Source organism: Salvelinus alpinus, chromosome 6, assembly GCF_045679555.1.
Source record: "Salvelinus alpinus chromosome 6, SLU_Salpinus.1, whole genome shotgun sequence".
Taxonomy (NCBI): domain Eukaryota; kingdom Metazoa; phylum Chordata; class Actinopteri; order Salmoniformes; family Salmonidae; genus Salvelinus; species Salvelinus alpinus.
Genome location: NC_092091.1, coordinates 27,533,911 through 27,561,290, shown reverse-complemented (window position 1 = coordinate 27,561,290; position 27,380 = coordinate 27,533,911). Strand labels below are relative to the sequence as shown.

Here is a 27,380-nt window from a genome sequence, read left to right as displayed (position 1 = left end):
TTATTTAACACACCTGCTCACACATTAAACAACACACAATGGAAACTCGACAACAATGGTGTCAAGTTTCATAATCATGTTGCACGCAACCATCCAGTGTAACGGTCTCTTTTGTACCATGGTGTAACAATTCCGCTCCAAGACCAGATGTAAGTGTAAAATCAATCATTGCCTGATCCTGGAACTTGACAGGCACAGCATTAGGTCACTCCTTAGTTCCTTCACTGTATCCGTGGCAACGTCATAAGAACTATGCTAGCTACCATCATGGCCTTTCCATTGAGTCTGTCGGTCCCCTGCATGGTGGCTATAGGGAACTGATAGAGCAGTGGATGCGAGGAGCAGCAGGACAGCAGGACCAGAGGCTAAAAGGCAGTTTATCATGGAGTACTATAGAGACCTGTGATGTAACTAAACGTTCTGCAGCCATACCACAGGTGAGAGGTAGTGATGTTTTGTCTAGGAAGCTGTGACTGACACCCACTGTGTAAAGTGGATTAAAAAAACAAGTCAGCACCATCTTACCCACTGGGAGCTCTTTTTGGAAGAACTGGGAGCTGTGTCAGGAGTTTTAATGGTTCTATTTCTAATGCTCAACATTTACAACTGATTTACATTGGTAGAGAAGTTAGAAAACATGTGGACACCAGTGGAGGCTGCCGAGGGGAGGACGGCTCATAATAATGTCCGGAATGGAGTAAATGGAATGGAATGGTATCAAACATGTTTGTTTTTTTTGCTTTTCAATTGTTTGATACCATTCCATTCACTCCATTTCAGCCATTATTATGAGCCGTCCTCCCCTCAGCAGCCTCCACTGGTGGACATGGCCGTTCATTCAACAGTAGCTTGTGAAAGCAGGGACGGTGAATGAGCAGAGTAAATCTGGTGACTAAAACCTCCTGATTTAGGTGAACAGATGACTTATGAGCCTTCTGAGGATAAAAGCCAATTAACTTGCCAGCGGCGAGTGGATTTGCCTCATGACATTAAACACAGAGACATATGGTAAAGTTACAGGTAATTGGATTAGTGTGATTAATACAACTCATCATTTGTAACGCGTTAAAGAGTATGAATCACTGTGATAAACATCCCACTCAGTACTGTCTGTTCGACTAAGGGACCAACCGTGGCAGCTGCTAGTAACTGTCACCCACATATACAGGCACAGACACAGACACACAGTCTGCCTCTGATAATGTATTTTTGCTATAGCACTCCTACATCCTACAAACTGAGTTCATTGGTGTGACAGAACATCAGAGCAGTGACAGTGGTGGAAACAAACTATAATCAAATATTTTCTCAAATGTATCAAACAGTAACAAAATAACTTTTACATCCAATCTCCCAGGTAGCTGTCATGAGTCAGAGAGAGTGCAGAGCCATTGGCAGTGCTGCAGGAGATATAGCTATTCAATGACAGGATACATCCAAACCAGTACCTTACCTACAGATGGTCAACCTGAAATGTTAATGCTCATTCCATCACACCAATGACTTAAAACTAGTTTGCATTCGTAAAGAAAAGAAAACATCTAATTTTCAGCCCCTAAGTGAATATGTATGGTTAGAAAACCTCGCAGCAACCTGTGAAAACAATCTATGCCAACAAACCAGCCGGCATGAGTATAGTTTCCAGCTAAATGTGAGATTCTTCTTTTTGCCAGCGTTGAGTGACGCTGTTGGCCGGGAGCGTTGTGCTGTCTCCCCGTGCTGGGAAGTGGCCTGGCGAGGGCTTCTGGAGAACACTCAACATCTGTCCCTCCTCCAGGCCCCTGGCATTCGATTCACCACAGGTACACACACACACACACACACACACACACACACACACACACACACACACACACACACACACACACACACACACACACACACACACACACACACACACACACACACACACACACACACGCAGACACCGACACGTGCGCATGCACATGTGCACACACACAAATGTACACACGCACCCACACTCTCTTACATACTGAAACACATGTCGTATTTCCACATACCGACGGAGACACAAACACCAGAAACCACTGCTACTGAGTAGAGCGTAGGTGTACAGTATGTAGGGCTCCCACTCTAAATGTCCATAGCAGCCTGCTGTTTGTCTGTCTTTCTAGCCCATCGCCATCTCCACAATGTCTGGAGCGGAGCCGGTTATCAGTCTATGAGACAGGGAACTCACTACCGCCTGCCTGCACTAATACCTTGTGTCACCGCCTCACTAGACACACTCTCTTCTCCTTAAAAAATACCAACACACTGCACAAACAGTCTGTACACACACCAGGCAATCTTCCTCCACTAGTAATCTGTGCTGCTTTGGTAAAGGGAAAGATGTACATGGTGTGTACTATAGGTAAACTAGAAATATCTTCCTAGTTTATGCATGCATCACTATGGGGAAGAAATCTTATTGGAGTGAGCAGCATTGGCCCAGACGGGAAAGCCCTCTCCTATGTCAGAAGCAGTTACAGAGGGGTGTTAGCAAACATATGTTAACGCACATCGCTGGAGAACTGTAAAGCACCCTCTCGGTTTTCAAATCTTCTTCCAGACACCCCTTGAACCAGAACCCCGGCCACCTCACAGGTCCCTGGGGACATGTTATGAATCTGCAAGTACAGCGCTTATAAATATGCCTATCCCCTCTTCATCACAACCCTGGGGCTGCAGCATGGCACAATGGGCCAGCACTCCATAACCCCACCCCAACATCCCTCCACCACATTTACATTTACATTTAAGTCATTTAGCAGACGCTCTTATCCAGAACGACTTACAAGTTCGCTTCCTCACCATCCAGCCCAGTCTGCAGTCCCCACAGATCCCTCCGTGCACACGCGTGCAGGGTCAGGCATAGAGAGGAGAACGCTGTCTGTTCTGTCGATGGCAGCCACAGAGAACACACAGATTGGAGAACAGCAGACAGAGCGTGCTAAATCGATGCCTTCTGTCTGGGATGGGCCATATGAGAGGGTACCCTATCGATGACTGCCCCCCGCCATGTCTGAGTTAAACCACAGCCCCATGGGCTCTCACATACACAGGCAGACCGTGGTACAACCAATCTCCCTCATGCTCATCCATCAAACCTAAACTATGGCAGTGAGAGATATGTGTAGTGTATAGAAAATGAGAATGTGGAATATTTATGCACGATATTGGAACAGACAGACAGATAGGGAGAGAGAGAAAGAAAAACCCACACCACACACAGTATATTCATACAAAAACATAGCCCAAATGCTCCCTCCAGGGGTTCCATGTTCCAGAGAGAGGCAGAAAAGGCAAAGAAAAATTGATGGAGAGAGACAAAGCAAGAGAGAAAGAGAGAGAGAGGGAGAGCGAGCGAGAGAGAGAGAATAAAGAACAAGAACGAGAGAGATATAACCAAGGTAATAAAGGCAGATGTTGATAGAGATGTAGGATCTTAATTTGATCACTCTTTTGTAGATGATAATTTGCAGGAAATGCAAACTTGTAGTGTATTCAAGGTTTAAAAAGGCTTCTGAAGTTTGTAATTTCCACTTTAAAATGTCATACTTGATTTGCCCTAACGAAAAATGTATCAACCCCTACAAAAAAGTTTCCATTATTTATAATCCACATAATTCACATTTCCTGTTGCGGCAGGATTATTTTCCTGCTGTAGCAAACGGGCTCAAATTACGATCCTACATCTGTATGCATGCACCACTGTGTTGCTTCCTAGTTGTGTTTGAGAGAGACAAAATGAATACTAATTACCAAGATTAATATCAATGTTCCTATTAATGATTATTCCAGTAATTAGAATCAACAGGATGAAATAAACTGCGGTTAAAATGTTTACATGCAAATCAAGCTGCTCTCTATGTTCTCTCCTCTGAAATGAGATATACAGCCTGTGGTCTACCCAGGCACTCTGGTTTACACCATTTGGCATGAGGAGAGAACTTGGCATGTCTCACTGTTCACGCGACGTGGTTAGAGAGCTGGATTCTTTCTCTTTTAATCCTCCATATTGTGTTGGTTTTTCCACAAGGAAAGAATAAAAAATGCCATGTCCCAGGGAAAAAGACGAGTGACCTTCAAGGGGATTGGGAGATTTGAAATGACATTAGACTATTTAGAAAGACAATGGCAGATGCATTTACTCAAATACGATATTACTAAAAGACTGCAGTCAAAATATGGTTGTAGAAAATTACTGTAAATGAAGATAAAAGTAAGAAAAATGGCATTGTAAACCCCAGTGAATAGACACTGGATGTCTGTTGTCTGCTAGTGAGAACTAGTCAAGTCTCATTGTAATCATCATCATTGATATCACCATAAACTAAGATGTAATCTCTCTAAGAAAGTCTCATGTTGAGATCAACAACCATTATTCTATCACCTTGAGCTCCTGTCCTTAGGAAAGTGTGGGCAATTGTAGAGGACATGACATAGTCTTTTGTCCACAGTGGCTGAAGCATAGCAGGTTAAAACCAAACCACAGTAAGCCGCTACGCTAGCTCCAGCACCAGCCTCAGGCTTGTGGTCGAAGATATACATCTTCTGGGACGCTGTTTCAGCTCTAACTAACCGCATTTGTGGACAATTTACAGTGGTGGATCTCTGTTAAAACCCACCAATAAATGAATCTATGGGGTGTGGGGCTGGATGCCTGCAGGTTGCCAGGCCTAAGATAAATTGCTGCGAGTTTCTGCACCGTCTGACAATCTTAATCCTCAATAATCAAGGCCAGCAGAGTCAAGGAAAAGAGTTAGAGCACAGACACGTCGGGGCTGAGGCTAAAGAAAAATCCTCCGCCCAATATTTCTCCAGCTCTGTGAGCTTACTCCAGTCTCATTCTAAGTCTCTGTTTATGAACTCAGGGTATAGTCGAGATGAGACTAAGGACTGGTTACAAGCACAGAATCTCACCTGCCTTTTCAAGGATCTTTACGCCCAAAGGTTAAAAAGTACCTCAGTTATCAACAGGTTAGGTAATGTATAAGATTCATAAGACTGACACAAGCCGGAGGGAATGTGATGTGACCCGCACTCATGAGATTACAAACAAACGGTTAGATGCTAGCCTGCCTAAGCCTCCTCTGAGCATCTTCTCAGATAAGTGTCCATTTCATGAGCAGGGGGAGAGCAACATGGCATGATTACAACAAGGCAAATGTCAGATATTCTTCATCCCCACTTACCATCTGCTGTGAGGGTCGATTGGAAAATGCTGACCCTCATCAGTAGCAGCCCTCTCTCTTGCCACCGAAAGACAGAAATTCTCTGACCTCTAAAAATATGGCACAAGTTACAGCACCCAGCCAACCAATCAGCATCCAGGGCCATGGCAGCGGGGCAGACAGACACTTCTCCTCGAGCCAAGAGTTGACAGGAGTGTGGTTAATTTAAGCAAGGCAGAATAAAATAATATATTTGCTATGACAAAGAGAAAGACACCGCTGGGCTGTGTCAAATTACTGCAGGAGGCATGAATTATTCATCTGCAAAATACACTGGATCAAATGTTGAGGAGGGATTAAGGCTAGTGAGGATTGTTAGTGTCTATAAAAAACCCTGACACAGGCACGTGAATAGGTTTGCTCTCCTGCTCCCCCGCTACACGTGTACATGGACAGGGTGCCCCCTTGAGCTACAAGGTTTCACCCGCTTTTATCCTCCAACGCCTCATTTCCAAGGTGTTAAACATGTCTATCTGATTTCCCGGGGCACAGACAGCAGCCTCACACCGTGCTGCCCCTGCCCAACCTAGCAAGCACCTTCTTCATCTGCACAGGCAGTTGGTTTCCACAGAAATGCCAAGGAGCCAGGAAAGCTAATCCCTCCGCTGTGGCAAAGATGGATGTGTCAGTCTGCATCCATCCATCTGTTGGTGCCCCCTATCTGTCAGCTCCCAGTATCTCCTATCTGCAAAATGAATGCCACGGTGGGGCTGAATGAGGGTGGTCAGCTTGACAGAAACCCCTGAGGCCAACGCCCAGATAACTCCAGTAGCTTTGGAGATAAATTGCAGGAGCTTCACATGAGATGGAGCCACAATGCAATTTTCCCCAGCAGTCCAGATACAGTATATAAAGGCAAGAGGGGGGCAGGACAGTTAGCTGGGAGCTTTCAGTCAGATAACCTCCCAGTGAAATCAGACAAATACTAACAGCAGGCCCGGTGAGATCCAGAGAGGATTACAGCAGTGGAGTGAACAAGAGGAACAAAGCCACACTCATCCCTGTGTGTCATCCCTGTTTATGAGGAAGCATCACATCCTGAGTGGACTAAAGCCTCCATCTTGGTTCTGACTATGTCTCCCTCAGGCAGACCTTGAGGCCACAGCCCCCGCAGCCCTGCTGGTGGCACATGCCAACATCCTTCCGCCACAGCCTTTCTCTTTCTCCACGAAAGCATCAAGTCACCTGGGGACAATTCCCAGATCACAACTGAATATAGATGACCTTTTGTGACCAGATCAGATGGGTAGGTTATTTATCGACTGTGCTTTCTGTTGACTCTGTTGAATAAAAGTGCCAGTGGACATGCTATATAATATTATAAACTAGGTGGTTTGATCCCTGAATGCTGATTGGCTGACAGCCGTGGTATATCAGGTATACCACGGGTATGGCAAAACATGTATTTTTACTGCTCTAATTACATTGAGAACCAGTTTCTAATAGCAATACGGCACCTCAGGGGGTTGTGGTATATATACAGTGGGGAGAACAAGTATTTGATACGGAGCCACTCCTTAGTGGCCCTGGCTGTGTGTTTCGGGTTGTTGTCATGCTGGACGATCCAGCCACGACCCATCTTCAATGCTCTTACTGAGGGAAGGAGGTTGTTGGCCAAGATCTCGCGATACATGGCCCAATCCATCCTCCCCTCAATACGGTGCAGTCGTCCTGTCCCCTTTGCAGAAAAGCATCCCCAAAGAATGATGTTTCCACCTCCATGCTTCACGGTTGGGATGGTGTTCTTGGGGTTGTACTCATTCTTCTTCTTCCTCCAAAGACGGCGAGTGGAGTTTAGACCAAAAAGCTCTATTTTTGTCTCATCAGACCACATGACCTTCTCCAATTCCTTCTCTGGATCATCCAGATGGTCATTGGCAAACTTCAGACGGGCCTGGACATGCGCTGGCTTGAGCAGGGGGACATTGCGTGCGCTGCAGGATTTTAACCCATGACGGCGTAGTGTGTTACTAATGGTTTTCTTTGAGACTGTGGTCCCAGCTCTCTTCAGGTCATTGACCAGGTTCTGCCGTGTAGTTCTGGGCTGATCCCTCACCTTCCTCATGATCATTGATGCCCCACGAGGTGAGATCTTGCATGGAGCCCCAGACTGAGGGTGATTGACCGTCATCTTGAACTTCTTCCATTTTCTAATAATTGCGCCAACAGTTGTTGCCTTCTCACCAAGCTGCTTGCCTATTGTCCTGTAGCCCATCCCAGCCTTGTGCAGGTCTACAATTTAGCCCTGATGTCCTTACACAGCTCTCTGGTCTTGGCCATTGTGGAGAGGTTGGAGTCTGTTTGAGTGTGTGGACAGGTGTCTTTTATACAGGTAACGAGTTCAAACAGGTGCAGTTAATACAGGTAATGAGTGGAGAACAGGAGGGCTTCTTAAAGAAAAACGAACAGGTCTGTGAGAGCCGGAATTTTTACTGGTTGGTAGGTGATCAAATACTTATGCAATAAAATGCAAATTAATGACTTAAAAATCATACAATGTGATTTGCTGGATTTTTGTTTTAGATTCCGTCTCTCACAGTTGAAGTGTACCTATGATAAAAATTACAGACCTCTACATGCTTTGTAAGTAGGAAAACCTGCAAAATCGGCAGTGTATCAAATACTTGTTCTCCCCACTGTATATATATATATATATCACACACACACACACTCCATTAGGAATTTGTTTAGGCAGGTCTATATATATATATACCAAACGTCCTCTGGCCTTATTGCTTAAGTATACAATAGCCACTTATTGAACACTGCTCATGATACAAGCCACTGTATACAGTTCATGTAGTATTTGTAAAGAGATGGCAATCAAGAAGAACCGCTAAATGTTTGATAAGAAATTAATAAACATACTCAAATTAAGCATCTCCCAAGATGCATTGCTCATAGAACGGGGTCAGACACTTTCCATGTTCCTCTTTAAGATCCTTAGGCAACCCAAGGGTCAGAGACTGGAGCCAGCAGCTAACACATGAGGCGGGCGAACAGGCGTGCGAGCGTGAAGCAACAGACAGGAAAGAAACACAGACTAATGAAACAGACTATCTGGGGTATTTATTTCAGGGTGAAGAAATTAATAAGCATGAAAAATAATAATCCTCAACACATTGCAGGCCAAATGCAATGATTAATGAAAAAACTGCCGACCCAATTATTTCAGGCAGAACAAAAGGCAACGGTAAAGATTGTTGAAAGGGTAAACAATGGGGAGAGCCTGGCTGGCTGCGAGCAAACAACTCAGACACAATTAAACCCACGCTGGCTGCATCTGCTCCCAGAGCCCTGCCTGGTGCACTATCACGCTGACACAGCGTGCTGCAGGCCTAGCATGGGAGGAGCAGTGGAACCTGGGCTGTTTACCTGGCTAATGCCCAGACAGCAGTGGCCAATCACTTTCCTCTGCTGCTTAACCTACTGCTGGGAGATCAGCAGATGCTTTCAAGGCCAGATGAGTCACAAAGCACAATAAAAAACACCATGATGTTATTAACTCCTTTATTACCCAGTCCCTCCAGGATTCTGTAATCACATTTAGCAAAATCCACAAATCCCTGCATATTATGCGAGGGCTTGCAAATTTGATCAATCCCGGCACTATTTTCGCATAAAACAGTCAAATCATAGCAATATTATTGCATAAAATTGACCCATTACCACAGTACAAAAAGAGGGTTCGCAATTTCAACCAATAATGTCAATAAACCTTTTTCCTCGTCAGCGTATTTTTGCAAAACAATCATTGCGAAATGTCAGAATTTCCGTCGCAAAATCAAGCATTTATGCTTGCAAATATCACAAGAAAATCCCTGCAAAGTCCTGGAGGGACTGCTTTTATTAGCATTGGCTTAAAGTACTAAAGGTCATATTTGCGAGCTTCTACAAATCACATGTTCTTTTGTATAGAGGGGATTCAAAGGATGATAGAGCAGTGTTTCCCAACCCTGGTCCTCCAGTACTCCCAACAGTACACAGTTTTGTTGTAGCTCTTGACAAACACACCTCATTCAACTCATTGAGGGCTTGATGATTAGTTGACAAGTTGAATCAGGTGTGCTTGTCCAGGGTTAAAATACAAATGTGTACTGTTGGGGGTACTCGAAGACCAGGGTTAAGAAACACTGTGCTAGAAGATGGATTGGACAAGAGAAGGTTCATGCCAACACTATGTTTTAAATAGGTCTTATGTGAGTTGAAGCACAGCCAGACTGTGGATTTATACAGGAGAACAAGATGAACAATTCAGAACAATTCTGATAATGACACGCTGACAGAAGAGTGCATTACATTCCATTACAGCGTCCTACAAAGCCTGACACATCTACACACACACACACAGACAGGCAGACGAGCAGGGAGCGACCCCTGGCCAAATCCACCCCGTGCTACGCCCAAACAGATAAATATGCTCACGTCAGCTGCTCTGCATATTTAGGTCTCCTAATGGCTCTGTGTACCTCGCCTGGCAAAGAAAAACAAATCCTCAGGTATCAAATGTGTCATAAAGACTGACCAGGAACCCAACAAGTGCAATAATGTTGGCTAGATCATTATTGGGGGAGAAAAGCACCACTAGCATTCTCTCTATTTCTCAGTGTCTTTCTCTTTCTTTCTTTCTATTTTGTCACTCTCCCTTTCTCTCGTTCTCTCCAGTCCTCTTTTCTACTCTCCTCTAATTTCTGGTTTATTAGGAGGAGTAGGTTAAATAGCCTGTCCTCATCTCCTACACACAGCCATAAGATGAAGGGGACACAATGACACAGTGATGAAGGGGCCACAATCTCTGTTACTTCCTACAGTAGATTTATACACAGTCCTCATAACAAAAGGGCTACAGAGGCCAAGGCACTTCTAGGCCTTGTTAGACAGGCCCTTGATTGGCTGGTCAGACAAACTGAGAGCAGGCTCTTGTCACACATGAGAGCATCTGCTTAGTCCTGTAACATTACCCTGCTCTCATCTCATTCAGCAGAGCTGAGTGGTTTGATCCGCTTACCCCACCGCCACAGGAGTAAATAGAAACACTGAGGAAAATGTCAACAAGACTCTTTATGATGCTAAAAGATACATCTGATTAAATATGCTTCCAATTTACCTCTAGCACCAAGCCACAGCTTGACAGGAGAAGCAGAAATAATGAAAACACAGACACGCCACTTACCTGATCATCGCCAAAACTGGTAGCTTTTAGAACTTCAGATGAACAATTCCAATATGAAACCAGTCCAGAGGAATCAGGTAGGTCTAATGTTTTTAAATTCCCAATCATCAACGTTGATTGTTCAGGTGGTGTTCAATCTGACATACCACGTTTTCTAATATTCATAATTTGCAGAAATAAAGACTAGTTATGGAGAGAAATCTATTTGGAATTTGTCGTTTGATGGGGACAAATTCTGTGGCTCATGCTGGGGGCTCGTCATAAAGTATTAATGGTTACCATTAACCACAATATTTACTACAATATTCAATCTTCTGCCTTCAAGCTAGGTTTCCTTTGACACATTGCTTGCTGGCGTGCGTGACAAAAGGATTTTGCCACAATTGTGTGCTCATACCCCTTGACTTTTTTCACATTTTGTTGTGTTACAGCCTCAATTTTTCTCTCACCCATCTATACACAATACCTTATAATGACAAAGTGAAAACTTGTTTTTAGAATTTTTTGCAAAAGTATTGAAAATGAAATACAGAAATATGTAACTTACATAAGTATTCACACCCCTGGGTCAATACATGTTAGAATCACCTTCGGCAGATATTACAACTGTTAGTCTTTCTGGGTAAGTCTCTAAGAGCTTTGCACACCTGGATTGTACAATATTTCCACATTATTCTTTCAAAATTCTTCAAGCTCTGTCAAATTGGATGTTGATCATTGCTAAACATCCATTTCCAAGTCTTGCCATATATTTTTAAGCCGATTTAAGTCAAAACTGTGACAAGGTCTCTCAGAAACATGGCATCTTGGTAAGCAACTCCAATGTATATTTGGCCTTGTGTTTTAGGTTGTTGTCCTGCTGAAAGGTGAATTTGTGTCCCCGTGTCTGTTGGATATACCCTGATGAAGACAGCTTGGCTGTCGAAACGTTGGTAATTACATTTTTGCATCTGAGCTCCTAGAGTGTGCGGCTCTCCTTTATTTTTACGTTTTCAACTCCGCTAGCCAGCACCTCGCCTGTGCGCGTTTCTTTTTCTTCTGGAAAGCAGACTGAACCAGGTTTTCTTCTGAGATTTTGTCTGTGCTTAGCTCTATTCTTTTTATTTTTATCCTGTACAGACTTCCTTCTCTTCACTTTGTCATTTATGTTAGTATTGTGGAGTAACTACAATGTTGTTGATTCATCCTCAGTTTTCTCCTATCACAGCTGTTTCCTTCCTCTCCTTCAACTGAGTTATGAAGGACGCCTGTATCTTTGTAGCGACAGGGTGTATTGATACACCATCCAAAGTGTAATTAATAACTTCTCCATGCTCAAAGGGATATTTAATGTCTGCTTTTTACATTTTTACCCATCTGTGTTTGAAATTCCCTGCTCGACTGAGGGACCTTTCTGTGGGTACAGAGATGAGGTAGTCAATAAAAAATAATGTAAAACACTATTATCGCACACAGAGTGAGTCCACGCAACTTATTATGCGACTTCTAAGCACATTTTTACTCCTGAACTTATTTAGGCTTGCCATAACAAAGGGGTTGAATACTTATTGACTCAAGACATTTCAGCTTTTCATTTTTAATTAATTTGTAAACATTTCTAAAAACATAATTCCACTTGGACATTATGGGGTATTGTGGGTACGCCAGTGACACAACATCTCATGAGTCTGTGGACGCACCTGTGCATCAATCTAAGGAACATAATAAAAAAATCCCCATCAAAATCCGTCAGTTTAAACTAGAGATTTGCATGGGCTGCGTCTTAATCCTTCGCATCCGCCCATTTCGGCCTGCTGCATCTGCGGAGGAAGGTGGGGGTGCTACAGCATTTGTCAGACCATGAGACATCCAAAAAATCTGTCTTCTCCGAAAACATATGTAGCGTCCGAACGGTTTGGCGTCCAAATATTATGACCAGTCTATGGAAAGGGGAGACTCTCACGAGCACAGTGTTTTTTCCCCCTGTTTTGCTCTACGACCCCCACAAGTGTCACGGGACTCGTCTGAAGGTAACCCATACAAACAAATGTAAGTATGTAGGTAGTTTTGTGTCCCAAAAATCTCCTTTTGACTGTCTTTTCTGTCATTTATGAATTTTCTGGTCAATGTGTTTCTGAGACTTTTAGAAGTGTTTTAATCAATTTAAAATTCAGGCTGTGACACAAGAAAATATGAAAAAGTCGAGGGGTGTGAATACTTTCTGAAGGCACTGTAAATCACCATATGAAGGGACAATAATGATATTCATGAAAACAAATGACAGCATAATCTAATTGAAGGTGAAACCATGGCACCTTTGTTTCACTCTGTGTCCACAAGGCAAAGAGATATAGCGTTGATGGACGCCTACTGTACTGTTTGTATACAGGTAGCTAGTATTGGAAGATTAGTGATAAGGACAAAAGCTGAGAAACCTTACCTAATACTCCAAGCCGATAGTTCACTGTGATGACGATAACATTGCCGTAACTTGCCAAGATGCTGCCGTCAAACATATTCCCAGTGCCCTCCATGTAGGATCCCCCATGGATAAATACCATCACAGGCTTAGGGCTGCCGCTTTCACGGATGTCTGCAAGAAGGGGAAGGAAATTATTAAAGGACAAATTAAAGCCGACAGCTGGAGATGCAATCTGAATTGTGGACGCTTTGCTTTTCTCATAATTTGTGGCACATTGACTTTGCTTTGAGACAATTTCTGGTTTGCACGTCAGATAGTTCATTTTCTACGTGACAAGTATGACATGTTCCTGGTGATTGAAAATTGAAAATGAATCATATTTTTTAGTTTCAGGAAATTTTATGGGCTGTTTTTAATTTTTGGAGGGCCAATAAACTGTCAGCATTAAAGAAGAGCAGAGATTCAAATTGACATTTCAATTTATGCGGCACAGAAAGCTAGTTTTAATCTAATAAAACAGATTGAACCTAAATGTTTTCACAAACATTCTTGAAGAAAAGTTTTTAATTACATTTCAGACATCCAACGTTTTCCCTTTAACAATGTGTTATGCTTACTGAACTTCGCATAATGATTTCAGCTCAACTGATGCTGTCCAGAGTCTTTACAAAGGAGGACATCTAGATTGGGCACTGGGTTCGAATTAAATGGGAGATAGGGATACAAAAAATGGCTTCCGATTACTTTCATCTTTCATAGAGCAGAAAGGCTTTTCATCTTGAGTGCAAAATGTCCACATACATGCTCAATATCTCATTGATGTTTGGTGTTGGGGGACTCACTTGCAAGAGGTCTCAGTGCTGAGGAAAGTAATTAAATAGTAACAAAATAAAATAATAGAATTTTCCAAAAAGCCTTCTCTTACGGCAAAAAAATTAGGCCGTATTTGCAGAATCCAGGCCCTCTCTGTTCTTTTAGTTGATTTTCTTCCTCCCACTCTCTCTTTCTCTCTCTCTCTCTCTCTCTCTCTTACATTTCCAGTGAAAGTGAAGGCTCCTACAGAGGAGTAGAGAAGGAAGGAAAGGCCAGGGCAACTCTCATCTTCTCTTCCTCAGTAGGCAATGCACCATAACTCCTATATTATTGATTAGGACTGAGCAGCTGCAGAGTGTGTGTGTGTGTGTGTGTGTGTGCGCAAAAACATAAGTTAGTGGGGAAAAAGAGAGCGAGAAAGAGAGGGAGACAAGGAGAGAAAGAAAAAGAGAGCGGAAGAGAGATCCGAAGGAAAAATCTTGATTATTTTCTGAAATTGCACATCAGAATCCTAACATCTGTCACGTTCCTGACCTATTTTTATGTTATTTTGATTATTGTTTAGTTGGTCAGGGCGTGAGTTGGGGTGGGCATTGTATGTTGTGTGTGTTTTGGTTAGTCTATGGGTGTTGTATGTGTATGGGATAGAGTTTGTTAGGTTGTCTAGTTATGTCTATGGCTGCCTAGATTGGGTCTCAATCAGAGACAGCTGTCATTCATTTGTCTCTGATTGGGAGCCATATTTAAGGTAGCCATAGGCAGTAGGCTTTTGTGGGTAGTTGTCTTGTTTAACGTTTGTTGCTTGTCTGTGCACTTGCGTTATTTAGCTTCACGATCATTTGTTGTTTTTGTTTGTTTGTATAGTGTTTTCGTTTCATGTTCATCTTCGTTCATTTATTAAAAGAAGATGGCTTATTTTCCTCATGCTGCGTTTTGGTCCGAATCTCTTCCGCACGATCGTGACAGAATCCCGCACCACCAAAATGGAACCAGCAGGAGCAGCCGCGTCTCCTCTCCCATCGATGGAGGAAAGGGTCCTCCATCACACCAGTGTTCTCCACAGAATTGGGTCGGCTATGGACCAAATGATGGAGAGGATGGATCGATGGGAGAGGAGTGGCCTTCCCACATCATCTCCAGCACCCCCTCCTCCAACACCTCCTGTTCCTGTTTCAGCATCCGGTTCCGGGGCTCTTCGGCTGGCGCTCCCACGGGAGTATGATGGAACGGCGGCCGGGTGTCAGGGATTTCTTCTCCAGCTGGAGCTTTACCTGGCGACCGTTCGTCCTACTCTCTCCGGAGAGGAGAGCGTGAGCGCCCTCGTCTCCTGTTTGACTGGACGAGCTCTTGAATGGGCCAACGCAGTGTGGAATGGCCCAGACTCGGCGAGGGATCATTACCCTGAGTTCACCCGCCGTTTCCGAGCTGTGTTTGACCACCCACCAGAGGGTCGTGCGGCGGGTGAACGGCTGTTCCACCTGCGTCAGGAGACGAGGAGCGTACAGGACTTTGCCCTGGAGTTCAGGACCTTGGCTGCAGGAGCAGGGTGGAACGACAGGGCCTTAATAGACCATTTCCGATGCAGCCTTCGGGAGGACGTCCGCAGGGAGCTAGCGTGTCGGGACACCACACTCACGCTGGACGAACTTATTGACATGGCTATCCGTCTCGACAACCTGCTGGCTGCCCGCGGACGTTCGGAACAGGTCCTGTCGTTTCCACCTCCCAGCCCTCCTGCTCCTATCCCTATGGAGTTAGGGGGGGCTAAAGGGGAGTGTGGCGAAGCCGGGTTGGATACCTGAGCCAACTCCCCGGGCTTGCCGTGGAGTGAGAGGGCGTCGTACTGGTCAGACACCGTGTTATGCGGTAAAGCGCACGGTGTCCCCAGTACGCGTGCTTAGCCCAGTGCGGGCTATTCCACCTTGCCGCACTGGGAGGGCTAGGTTGGGCATCGAGCCGGATGCCATGAAGCCGGCCCAACGTATCTGGCCTCCAGTACGTCTTCTCGGGCCGGTGTACATGGCACCAGCCTTACAGGTGGTGTCCCCGGTTCGCCTGCATAGCCCAGTGCGGGCTATTCCACCTCGCCGCACTGGCAGGGCTACGGGGACCATTCAACCTGGTAAGGTTGGGGAGGCTCGGTGCTCAAGAGCACGTGTCCTCCTTCACGGTCCGGTATATCCGGCGCCACCTTCCCACCCCAGCTCAGTACCACCAGTGCCTACACCACGCACCAGGCTTCCAGTGCATCTCCAGAGCCCTGTTCCTCCTCCACGCACTCTCCCTATGGTGCGTGTCTCCAGCCCAGTGCCTCCAGTTCCGGTACCACGCACCAGGCCTACAGTGCGTCTCAGCCGGCCAGAGTCTGCCGTCTGCCCAGCGGCGTCTGAACTGCCCGTCTGCCCAGCGGCGCCGGAACTGCCCGTCTGCCCAGCGGCGCCTGAACTGCCCGTCTGCCCAGCGGCGCCTGAACTGCCCGTCTGCCCAGCGGCGTCTGAACTGCCCGTCTGCCCTACGCCGTCTGAACTGTCCGTCTGCCATGAGCCTGCAAAGCCGCCCGTCTGCCATGAGCCTGCAAAGCCGCCCGTCTGCCATGAGCCTACAGAGCCGTCCGCCAGACAGGAGCCGCTAGAGCCGTCCGCCAGACAGGAGCCGCTAGAGCCTTCCGCCAGACCGGATCAGCCAGAGCCTTCCGCCAGACCGGATCAGCCAGAGCCTTCCGCCAGACCGGATCAGCCAGAGCCTTCCGCGAGCCATGACCAGCCAGAGCCGTCAGCGAGCCATGACCAGCCAGAGCCGTCAGCGAGCCATGACCAGCCAGAGCCGTCAGCGAGCCATGACCAGCCAGAGCCGTCAGCGAGCCATGACCAGCCAGAGCCGTCAGCCAGCCATGACCAGCCAGAGCCGTCAGCCAGCCATGACCAGCCAGAGCCGTCAGCCAGCCATGACCAGCCAGAGCCAGCCAGCCAGGATCCGCCAGCCAGCCAGGATCTGCCGTCCCTCAGCCCGGAGCTGCCGTCCCTCAGCCCGGAGCTGCCGTCCCGCAGCCCGGAGCTGCCGTCCCTCAGCCCGGAGCTGCCGTCCCTCAGCCCGGAGCTGCCGTCCCTCATCCCGGTGTTGCCCCTTATCCCGGTGCTGCCCCTTATCCCGATGCTGCCCCTTCAGTTAGGTGGGTTTAGTTGGAGGGTGGTCATTGGGGGGGGGGATACGGAAGCGGGGAGTGACTATGGTGGTGTGGGGACAGCGTCCAGAGCCGGAGCCACCACCGTGGACAGATGCCCACCCAGACCCTCCCCTAGACTTTTGGTGGTGCGTTCGGAGTACGCACCTTGAGGGGGGGGGTTATGTCACGTTCCTGACCTATTTTTATGTTATTTTGATTATTGTTTAGTTGGTCAGGGCGTGAGTTGGGGTGGGCATTGTATGTTGTGTGTGTTTTGGTTAGTCTATGGGTGTTGTATGTGTATGGGATAGAGTTTGTTAGGTTGTCTAGTTATGTCTTTGGCTGCCTAGATTGGGTCTCAATCAGAGACAGCTGTCATTCATTTGTCTCTGATTGGGAGCCATATTTAAGGTAGCCATAGGCAGTAGGCTTTTGTGGGTAGTTGTCTTGTTTAACGTTTGTTGCTTGTCTGTGCACTTGCGTTATTTAGCTTCACGATCATTTGTTGTTTTTGTTTGTTTGTATAGTGTTTTCGTTTCATGTTCATCTTCGTTCATTTATTAAAAGAAGATGGCTTATTTTCCTCATGCTGCGTTTTGGTCCGAATCTCTTCCGCACGATCGTGACAACATCTTTCATTCACGTTGATTAATTAATTTAAATCGCAGAATATGATTTGATTTGATTTTAATAGCAGCTGTATTCATGCAAGTGTGTAAACTAGTGATGCATTGAGACAGGAGACTAATACCTGATCTCTCTAGATAGTTACAAACAGAACAGCAAGGCAATTTATTAAATCTGTAAAATAAAACTAGAAATGAAGACTAACTGGAAAGATTGTGTGTCTGTCTGTGTAAGTGCATGCATACATGTGTGCGTGAGAGAGATTCTTACAGTACATGTGTCGCCCCTCTCTGTCTCTTGTGCGGGTGCCAGCAGCAGATTAAAGTGACACACATCTGGCCACAGAGGGTTATGGCTGTGGTGTGTAGAGGTCTGTCTGTCAGGATTTCCATTACATAATGCATGTCATTCATTGTCCTTTATGCTGTTTGTTCTTTTGTTCACTTCAGCTTTGTGAGTGGCAAAAAAGCAAGTGCACATTCACATTTCTTTGGAAGGATTCCAGGCTTCTCTGACCAAGGTCCAAAAATTGTAAACCTCAATAAATGAGGAATAGAAGCCAGGGAATTATGTGTGCTGGTGTAACGGAGTTAAGAACGTACTGTGAGCTCACTCTACAGCTAGCTTGAAATGTCGCAGTTGGAGCTATTGAATTAAGATATTTTTCAATAGCTCAAACAGTCGGTACGTTGTCAAGGAGGGTGGTCACGTGTGTCTGCGAGCAGAGGATCACTGGTTCGAACCCGGTATAAGGGCAGGGACAGTAGAAGAAGCTATACTGTTAGCAGCACACTGACGTCTGTTTCACTGGTGCCATCAAGCCACTGATCCGCAGTTGGGCTCAGCTCAACAGCCAGGGTCGCTCACTGTGTGGCAAGTTTAGAAAGGGTGGTGGAAGCTATACTGTTAGCAGCACACTGGCATCCGTTTCACTGGCTTTTGAGATTCAATGGCAATTTGGTCTAAACTGGGCCTACTAATCACAGGCTTCTTTCATGCATGCTACGTGAACACCATGGTGTGCTAGGCTCATCCTAGCTGGAGGTAAATGGAGACAAGGTACAGCGTAAGTGAGGACAGGTGCATTCCTATAAAGATGCTCACATAACAGAAGACTAGCTGCAGAAGCACTGCACTGCAATGCCACCCACGTAATATCTCTATGACCTTGCAGACAAGATATAAAGAGAATGTCCCTGTCATAATCCTCCGGAGGACCAAAGCTTCCAGCCATTACAAATCCACAGCTGTATCGGCAGCTACAAAGAACTGCACATCTTACATTCCATGACATGGAGAGGTTCCATGGCCGGTGTTGTGTTTGTTTGACTTCATATCTCTGCTGTGGCTATAGGTTACACGTCGAAAGAGCAGTACCAGTGAGACAGCAAGCCGATTGGTCCTTGGAAAACTTCATTCACAGATCTCAGTGCGTTGGTTTTCACAACATATTGTCTTCTGTCTCAGAGAGGATTATTCATATGCCCTGGATTCTTTATCAAGTGAATAGGCTACTTGAGAGGCTTGCTGAGATTTCACTGTATATTTGTGCCTTCTTTAATCTTTTGATGTGTGTACTCAGCAAATCGCAAGTTGCTGCAGATCAAAGATAGCTGCTGCATTTCTCGTTTAGTTTTCTGTAATTGGTGTTTATTTCACCAGATTATGCAGGAGATGTACATTATTAAGACTGTTCTGTCATTAAGTAGGAAGATCACTTTCTCACTCCCTCACTTTCTCTTTGAATAAATTCATTTGTGGTTATTAGAGTACTTTCTTCTGTTTATTACTTTTCAGTGAGGAACCCCTTTTATATTTGTCAATTAGAAATGGTGGCCTTGATCACTAGGCTTATATCACTGTGCCATGATGTACTTGAATTTGTGTAAAATAGTGATGAAGAGGCATCATTAAGAAGGAACTTTGTGATCAACATGTTGCAAGTCATTGCCCATAACAATCCAGGAACATCCATACATGTTGCATAGGAAACACTTTTTTTATAACACAACTGAAGGTGACTTGTGTTAGTATTGATCGGGGTATCCACTTCCCCAGGGTTGCAATGGTATCTTTTATTTTAGAAAAAAGAGGAGAGCTTTAAAAAATCATGCAAAAATGTATTAAGATTTGATTGAAGGGTTAATAGCCTCTTTTAGGTGGGATGCAACATGTAAAAATTTTAAAAAAAAATCAATAAAAAGAATTCAAGCAAAAACCTATGTTAGATTATTAACGATTAAGTACTCTGGAATGACGGGAGACATTAAACATACTCTTAAAACATCAAGCAAAAAAGACAAAACAAATCCAGCAAAAATGACGAAGAAAAAAAATCTTCAATAAAAAAAGAAAAAAAGACAAGAAATGTAAGAAAAACAAAGAAGAAAAAATTTGAGAGTTCCTTGTCATGCAAATCAGTTTGGCATCAAAAAATACCTTCATCCTCCACCCCGTCATTATCATCTAAATCATCATTGTGTTTCTTTGTAAGGGGACCTAGGATCAAGAATGGAGAAGATGGAGGAAACAGAGAATACACAAACCTTATAAATGCTCTAAAGAAAAATACATCTTAAGTGATTTTCCATGTGAAAAATCAGACTGAAAGAGAAGAATGTAAACAATATGATACACATTTGTGGAGCTTGGTAGTATGACTTTTGTTAAAGTACAAGAAAGATTTTCAAAATAGGACTGTTTCTTTCAAAAAGATTCAAGAATGTAAGATAAGTCCTTTTCAGTAAAACAGAAAGTGTATTTTCAGAACAAGCTTTACCTCATGTCATTATCACCCCTCTTTCAGAAATGTTCAAGTAAATTGACAATCATATAATTAACTGTATATAATTACTCATAAGAAGCCAATGACCATATCCTCTGCATCATTTTGACTCAACATGTAAGGACATTTTTGGGGGTGTCTTGTAAAATGAAGTTCCAATAAGTAGCCCACGTCTGCGAATTTTCATGGAGAATACCCAAGATTGAATCACAAGTGGACTCAAGATATATAAAACAATCTCAGCCTTTTGAAGGAGAGAGGACCTATGCAAAATTGAACCTAAATTAAGTAATGTCATTGCAGGATCACAGCAGATCACACAGTGCAGGATGCCAAGTGGATGAAGTCACTCCAAACACACAGAGAGGTTAATTTGCTTCATTGTCTCTTATAGGTTCCATTATATAACAGGGAATAGGTCAGAGACTGCAGCAGAGTAAACCAAGACAGGATTAATTTAGTGAGAAACAGCACATAATCCACAGTAATGGACTGTAATACAAACACGACACAGATGGACAAACAGACAGACAGGCACACAGAGAGACAGACGGGCACAGGCGTGCACACACACACACACACTACAAGGTTGACAGAGCTGTAGTCTAGACACATGCAAGCCTACATTAGGGTCAAGCATGTGTAAGCAGAGAGCAGCACAGGCAAGAGGGAGAGACAGTATGGCTAATGAAAGAAGCCTTCACACACACACACCACTCAAACTCATTCTGCCTATGATCATGCTCCAACATGACCATACAGCACAGCAGATCAAAAAAAGGGAAGTAATGAGAGGCAGGGATGAGAGGGGGGAAATCGAAATGCTCTGTTTTCTATTTCATTCTATAAAAATAGTCCAGACACGTATTTTTCTCATGTCTTGTAGCCAGAACAGAACTCGAGAGGGAATGGCATGACAACACTTTAATTTCTAGCAGCATTCTGGAGAAGAAAAAACATTTGACGTTAACATCACGTTTCACCCAGCAGGGTTGATGAGATTGATTTTGTGAAATACATAGAAAAAAAGGAAACCGTTACCAAAATAAAGCCTGTATGGTAACTGAATTGAGATGCTGGAGCAGTGTCCTGCAGTGCCCTGTGACATGACTGTGACATGTCCCCTAACTGAGGGGATGGTTGGATTATATCAGTCAGGACAGCAATTTCAATAAATTCCCTGTATTTCCAGAAATCCTCCAACCGGGATTTCAGAAAAAAACAGGGAATGTATTGAAAGTTCCCAGAATTTTGCAACCCTAAGCATGACAGCATGCTGTCAGCATCACATGTCACTACTAAACTCCAAGCGACTGAGGGGCAGGCCCCACACAATGACCTCTCAACCCGTTCTGACTCTCTTGGAGTACTAGAAGACCTCAACACTTGTGTGTCACACCTGGCTCCACTGCACTGATTAGAGAGGCTCTCTGATTTTCTATCTTTCCCAGTCTTTATTGTCTCTCTCTCTCCCTTGACCTCTGTCTACCTCTCTCTCCCTTTCTTTCCTCTGCCTCTCCATCTGTTTGACTGGTAACCTGTCTGCCTGTGTTGCTGTCTCTGTCTCCCCCCCACTCTCTGCCTGTCTTACCAGTGATGCTGTCTCCCAGTCAGATGATAGATTGATATATTACTGTAGCCTAGCTCTTACATACCCTTTCTAAATTAATTTCCATATCCCTCTTTCTGACGATATTGATTTGTGTTCATCTCTGAATGACAAAGTGCAACTTCACGCTCGAGCACTCTGTAATGCAGGAAAACAGGTGGGCCAGTGCAGTGTGCAGCAGGCGGCCGACTCCAGGGATCCTAGCGCCCTTAACACTTTAATAGACTATGAACCCCGAGGCTCCAGCCAGATGAGGTAATTAATGCTTAGAGCTCAATCTATCTCACATTGTGCACATTACGACACATTCGTCAAGGATCTTAGACCTATCAAATGGAAACAAACCAACTCAATCAATCATAGATTTGACCATTAAAACAATAGGCTCTCAGTCTATAACATACAAAAGTTAATACATCTGGGGATTATGCACTGACCTCTGATACAGTACAGGTTATAAAAGGTATTTTTCCATGTATAAATATTTCCCATCCCTTGATAAATTACTGAATGTGTCTATGGTGAAATATATATGCTGAAATATTTCATTCAATGCAGGTGGTGCCATAACATGGTGCCATTGATCATGAGCAGAATACACAATAACCTATCTTTCATATGTAGTCCAACAGCACAATAACCTATCTTTCATATGTAGTCCAACAGCACAATAACCTATCTTTGGCTATACAGCCAATTACAGGGCTCACAGCTCTGTAGATCTCTTTGATTAATGACTCAGACACTACTGACTACGTCCACCCATGTAATGTGCAGTTGATGAAATGACGTCCGACTCTCTCCAAATATTAGAGGCACACAACAGAGAGAGGCTGGCTCTCTGACAGACTGACTGACTGACCTATTCACACTCTCAAAGCAGAAACACAGCTCCCAGACAAATTATCTGTTGTACGGCTGGGGATGATTTGACTGTTTTAACATTCTAAAACAGTATAGTAACCTCAACCTGCACTCATCGTTAAGCCAGCTACTAAACCAGGTATGCAGCTCTCCAGTGCTCTGTATTCAAACTATAGGCTTACAGACAGGCAGGGTAGACCATGTGACTACCATGTGCTCTGCAGAAGAAAAACATCCTCTGGCTAACACTTTGTGATGTGTCGCAGAGTATACATCCAGTACAACAGGTGACCCTCTCAGCTGCCTGCCTGCCTGTGACAAGGCTTCTCACACATGTAGGCTAACACATCGAGCCCAAGGCAACCAACCACACCATATGGAACTAAAAGTCTCCAACCGCCCTGATTTTCCCTCAGTTCCAACCCAGCACCCTGGCTGTCCTACTGTCTTACTACGCATGTTCTTCTTCTTGAACTGCACTGTTGGTTAAGGGCTTGTAAGTAAGCATTTCACCGTAAAGTCGACACTTGTTGTATTCGGCGCATGTAACAAAAATGTGAGATCCTACTACTGGTCACGCCTGACAGGGAGAGCGAGAGCATCAGCTACCCTCGTAGAGGGGAGACATACTATATTAAAATGTGTGACATCTAAAGTAAAGTATGAGGGGGAAAGGATGGAGCTTGTGTGCTTTCTCCTTTGTTGACCAATTGCTACAGAATTGACCAAGATGCATCTAGGGGGGACTTATTTTCTATCCTGGCCTGTCATATACAGTACAAAGCAGTTGTATCAGGAATCATCAGGAATCAACATGAATCAACCCTTTTACTCTCTTTGCACAGCATCCCCATCTTTTCTGTTTGCTTTCTTCCATGCAGCTGCTAGTGAGATAATCTAAGTAGGATACTGTATAGGCACAGTGTTAGACCTGCCATCAATCATAATTTCTTTCTTCAAAAATCATTTGTAACCTTGCCAGCATGAATATTTCATGATGTTATATGAATTTGCTTCTGTGTTTTCTCCCCTAATGAACCAAGATTCATACGTATACTTTTATATAGATAAATATTCTCCACACGTACTGCTCACTGTGTAATACTGTGTAACATCAGTCACAAATGGTAACAACAGGAGTCTCATAAATATTTGATTCCCGTAACACGGCTGACATTCTAATGACTGTCAACAAGGGTCTCTGGACCCAGCGAAAAAGGTTATGATGCTGGGTTTCAAATATCAGTAGTGAATTCCAGCAAAAAGATAGGTTATTTTCTTGGAAACCCCCCTTGGGGAGAGCAGAGAGGACCTGGGGACCCAAATGTCACAGCGCCTTTGGATTCTGAAGGTGCTGGTGCTCATTAGAGCCAGCCACTGACAGGATCTAAAGGCAGGTAACATCGGTGTGTGTGTGTGTGTGTGTGTGTGTGTGTGTGTGTGTGTGTGTGTGTGTGTGTGTGTGTGTGTGTGTGTGTGTGTGTGTGTGTGTGTGTGTGTGTGTGTGTGTGTGTGTGTGTGTGTGTGTGTGTAAGGGGGGGGGGAGGCTTTCATTAGGAGCTGTCAAAAGGATAACAGGGACATACAAAATGACACACCTAGTAATGAGCACCCTTCCTGTTGAGGGGAAGTTGACAGGGGAGAGGGTCAGCAACTCAGCCCCCCGCCCCGCCGCAAGGAGCACACAGAAATATAAATCATTTGATGGACCAAGTAGCTCTGCTATTGGCCAAGCCGGTCTGCGCAGAACCTTTCAGAACCTGATCATTTGATCATGAAGAGTGGCATCTCCATTCGTAAGCACCAGGACAAGTTAGATAGAGTATGACCAATTACCCAGCAGAGCAAAATATTGATCCAATTAAAAGTGCAGATACAGATGGTGCTAATTGTACTGGAGTCACAAGATGTAGTATTGGAAATATTATAATGTTGATTTCTTATCGATGCTTCACATGTTCCTATTCTCATTGATTGTTATGTCCCACTGCAGAAATAGTTATTTCTTATCAATCTAGTGTATGTTCTCTCGCTCATAACCCAGTCTACATACACAGTCCTGTCAATGCCTTTCTCTTCCAGGCTTACTAAGGCTAGTACATTTTTCAGCAAATACAGACATATTTATTTGATACGGTAGCAAGTCAGGCCACGTCTTTTTGGTGCAGATTTTATGCATCCCCTCACTATGAAGTATGCTTAATTTCTATCCTAAATCACTTTGATAGATCAAAAGGACATGAGACAATCAAGTGTGGAGATGGCTGTGGTTGAGTTAGATGTCGAGAGTGAGAGTGAGAGTGATTCAGGAGTCTCATCTTCAAACAGCTCAAATCTACCTACATCCTGACACCTGTAAACTTCTACATTCACCAGCACCACCCCATGGCCCTGACCAAAGGCCAAATCCAACATGCAGGTTGAACAATGCACCTGCTTCAAAACAAAACGCTATGGTGTTATACTAGCTGGATGCTCTAAGACTCCAGATGTGGTGTACTCTGACAGGAGAGGGACAGCCATGGTTCATCAGGGTTATAGCCCAGGACCCCAACATGACACGGAGAACGGAGCTTGCCTCCGAGACCAGGCCTCAGCAACGCAATGGATGATTGGGAAAGAGGGATGTTCAAAGAGACCTCGGTACCAGCGGGACAGCAAACGGGCTAATTTGCCACCGTATTCTATTTTCAAATCATTTCAATTTCAAAGTGCTGTAATACCATGCGGCGGGGATGAAAGAGAGGACTGCAGTGCGTTGCTCAGCTCTACCATCAACATCCCTCAACCCCAGCCCTCCTCTCCTCTCAAACAGTACGTCAGCAGATTTTGGCATTATTTCCCAGCTCCAAAAATAATGCAAACATGTTCTCTTTCTCTCTTTTGTAGTGTGCAGCCTTTGATATGGACCTACAAGTTACAAATGTAGCTTTTAATCAATATTTAATCTCTCCCATCCGATGAACCGGTATACATCCTACTCTAACTCACAAAATGGAATTTGGAAATACATTTTTAAAAATCACTAAAACTATGCAAGGTTGTTGTTGTTTTTGTTTTGAACATAAGTTACAGATGATGTAATAATACTAATCATTATCATCATCATAATTCAAACCAGACCTCTGTCAATGGACACAAGTACAAGCTGTTAGCATAACAGTGTTGCAGACTAGGGCTGAATATTTTCCTGGTATTTTACAAATGTTCCATCCCAAGAATAAATCCCTTTTCTCCCGGATAACCTGGTATTCCCGCCAAAACCGGAAGTGTCATTCAAAAGCATATAAATAGGCCTATGTCTGGATTTGATTAGAGCTTTGATAAAAAAATTCAAGCCGGATGCTAGCTGAGCATGATGAGCTATACATGAAATACATTTTATGAGCCCTACATTAGACATTTCATGATCCCAAGCCCAAAAAAGACCGAATGATTGTGTTGTTATTAAATACATACAGTGGGGAGAACAATTATTTGATACACTGTCGATTTTGCAGGTTTTCCTACTTACAAAGCATGTAGAGGTCTGTAATTTTTATCATAGGTACACTTCAACTGTGAGAGACGGAATCTAAAACAAAAATCCAGAAAATCACATTGTATGATTTTTAAGTAATTAATTTGCATTTTATTGCATGACATAAGTAGTTGATACAGGCACATTACGCACAACAGAAAAACACAAACAATGTATACCTTTCATAATATGTTCTTAGCCTACCTCCTCTTTCTTTCTCTATTGTTGTTTCACTCCTTCCTCGCTTTCAACAGTTAATCTTGTCACTACAGGGGGTGCTGTTTCAACTTCGACATTTTGCGTCTCCAAATTAAACTGCCTCGTACTCAATTCTTGCTCGTACAATATGCATATTATTATTACTATTGGATAGAAAACAATCTCTAGTTTCTAAAACCGTTTGAATTATGTCTGTGGGTGAACCAGAACTCTTTCTACAGCGAAAATCATGACAGGACATGCGAAGGTCTGAAAACTAGGCTCTGATCTCGGATCAGTTTAAAACTCTGTGTGTGCCCTATGGATCGAAATGAACTGCACCCGCCTTCCCCTGGATGTCAGTAACCAATGAGAAGTGGAATGGTGTTTCTACGTATTTGTCAGAGCTTATAAAAGGGCAAGGAACGAGGTGCGCTCCCTTTTCGACTTCCGCCATTACTCAACGCAAGACCCCAGGATAGCATTTTGAAACGCTCAGTTATCGGCCTTAGATATGTCCGTCTGTAATTTAATTCGGTATAGGTGTTAGAAACATCATAACGAAGTTATTTGAAACCGATTTATATCAGTTTATGCGAGTATATTGCTATTTTCGGAATTTTCGTAGTATTGCGTTTGAGGATTTGGACATGTGTGTGCCAGGTAGCTACTGTTAGCTGCTAGTTCCGAAGTTGAAGTGGACGTTTTACAACAAAGTGTCACGAATATTACCGAAGGTGACTCCCCTTCCCGTTCGGGTGGCACTCGGCGGTCGTCGTCGCCGGTCTACTAGCTGCCACCGATCCCTTTTTCCTTTTCGTTTATGTCTGTCTAATTGTTTTCACCTGTTTCTTGTTGGGGTTTTGGGAGGGGTACTATTTAGGTTAGTTTCGCCCGCTAGTGTTTGTGCGGGCTTATTTTGTGTGTTCATGTTTTACGTCGTGAGTGGATTATTGGATTGTGGGATTTTCGCTGTCCAGCTTTATTTAA

The 27,380-nt window shown here is 44.2% G+C and overlaps 1 protein-coding gene across 4 annotated transcripts in view; it reads right to left on the bottom strand.

Moving 5' to 3' along the window:
• LOC139578479 (neuroligin-1-like) overlaps positions 1–27,380 on the bottom strand; it is a 370,060-nt gene that overhangs the window by 203,609 nt on the left and 139,071 nt on the right. For 3 of the 4 annotated variants that reach the window (XM_071406136.1, XM_071406138.1, XM_071406134.1), the window contains 2 exons: positions 19,854–19,913; positions 12,830–12,982 (listed from right to left, as the gene is read on the bottom strand). In XM_071406136.1, the coding sequence (XP_071262237.1) occupies positions 12,830–12,982; positions 19,854–19,913 (213 nt within the window). The remainder of the gene's footprint in view (positions 1–12,829; positions 12,983–19,853; positions 19,914–27,380) is intronic. The other variant, XM_071406137.1, reaches the window with a different exon arrangement.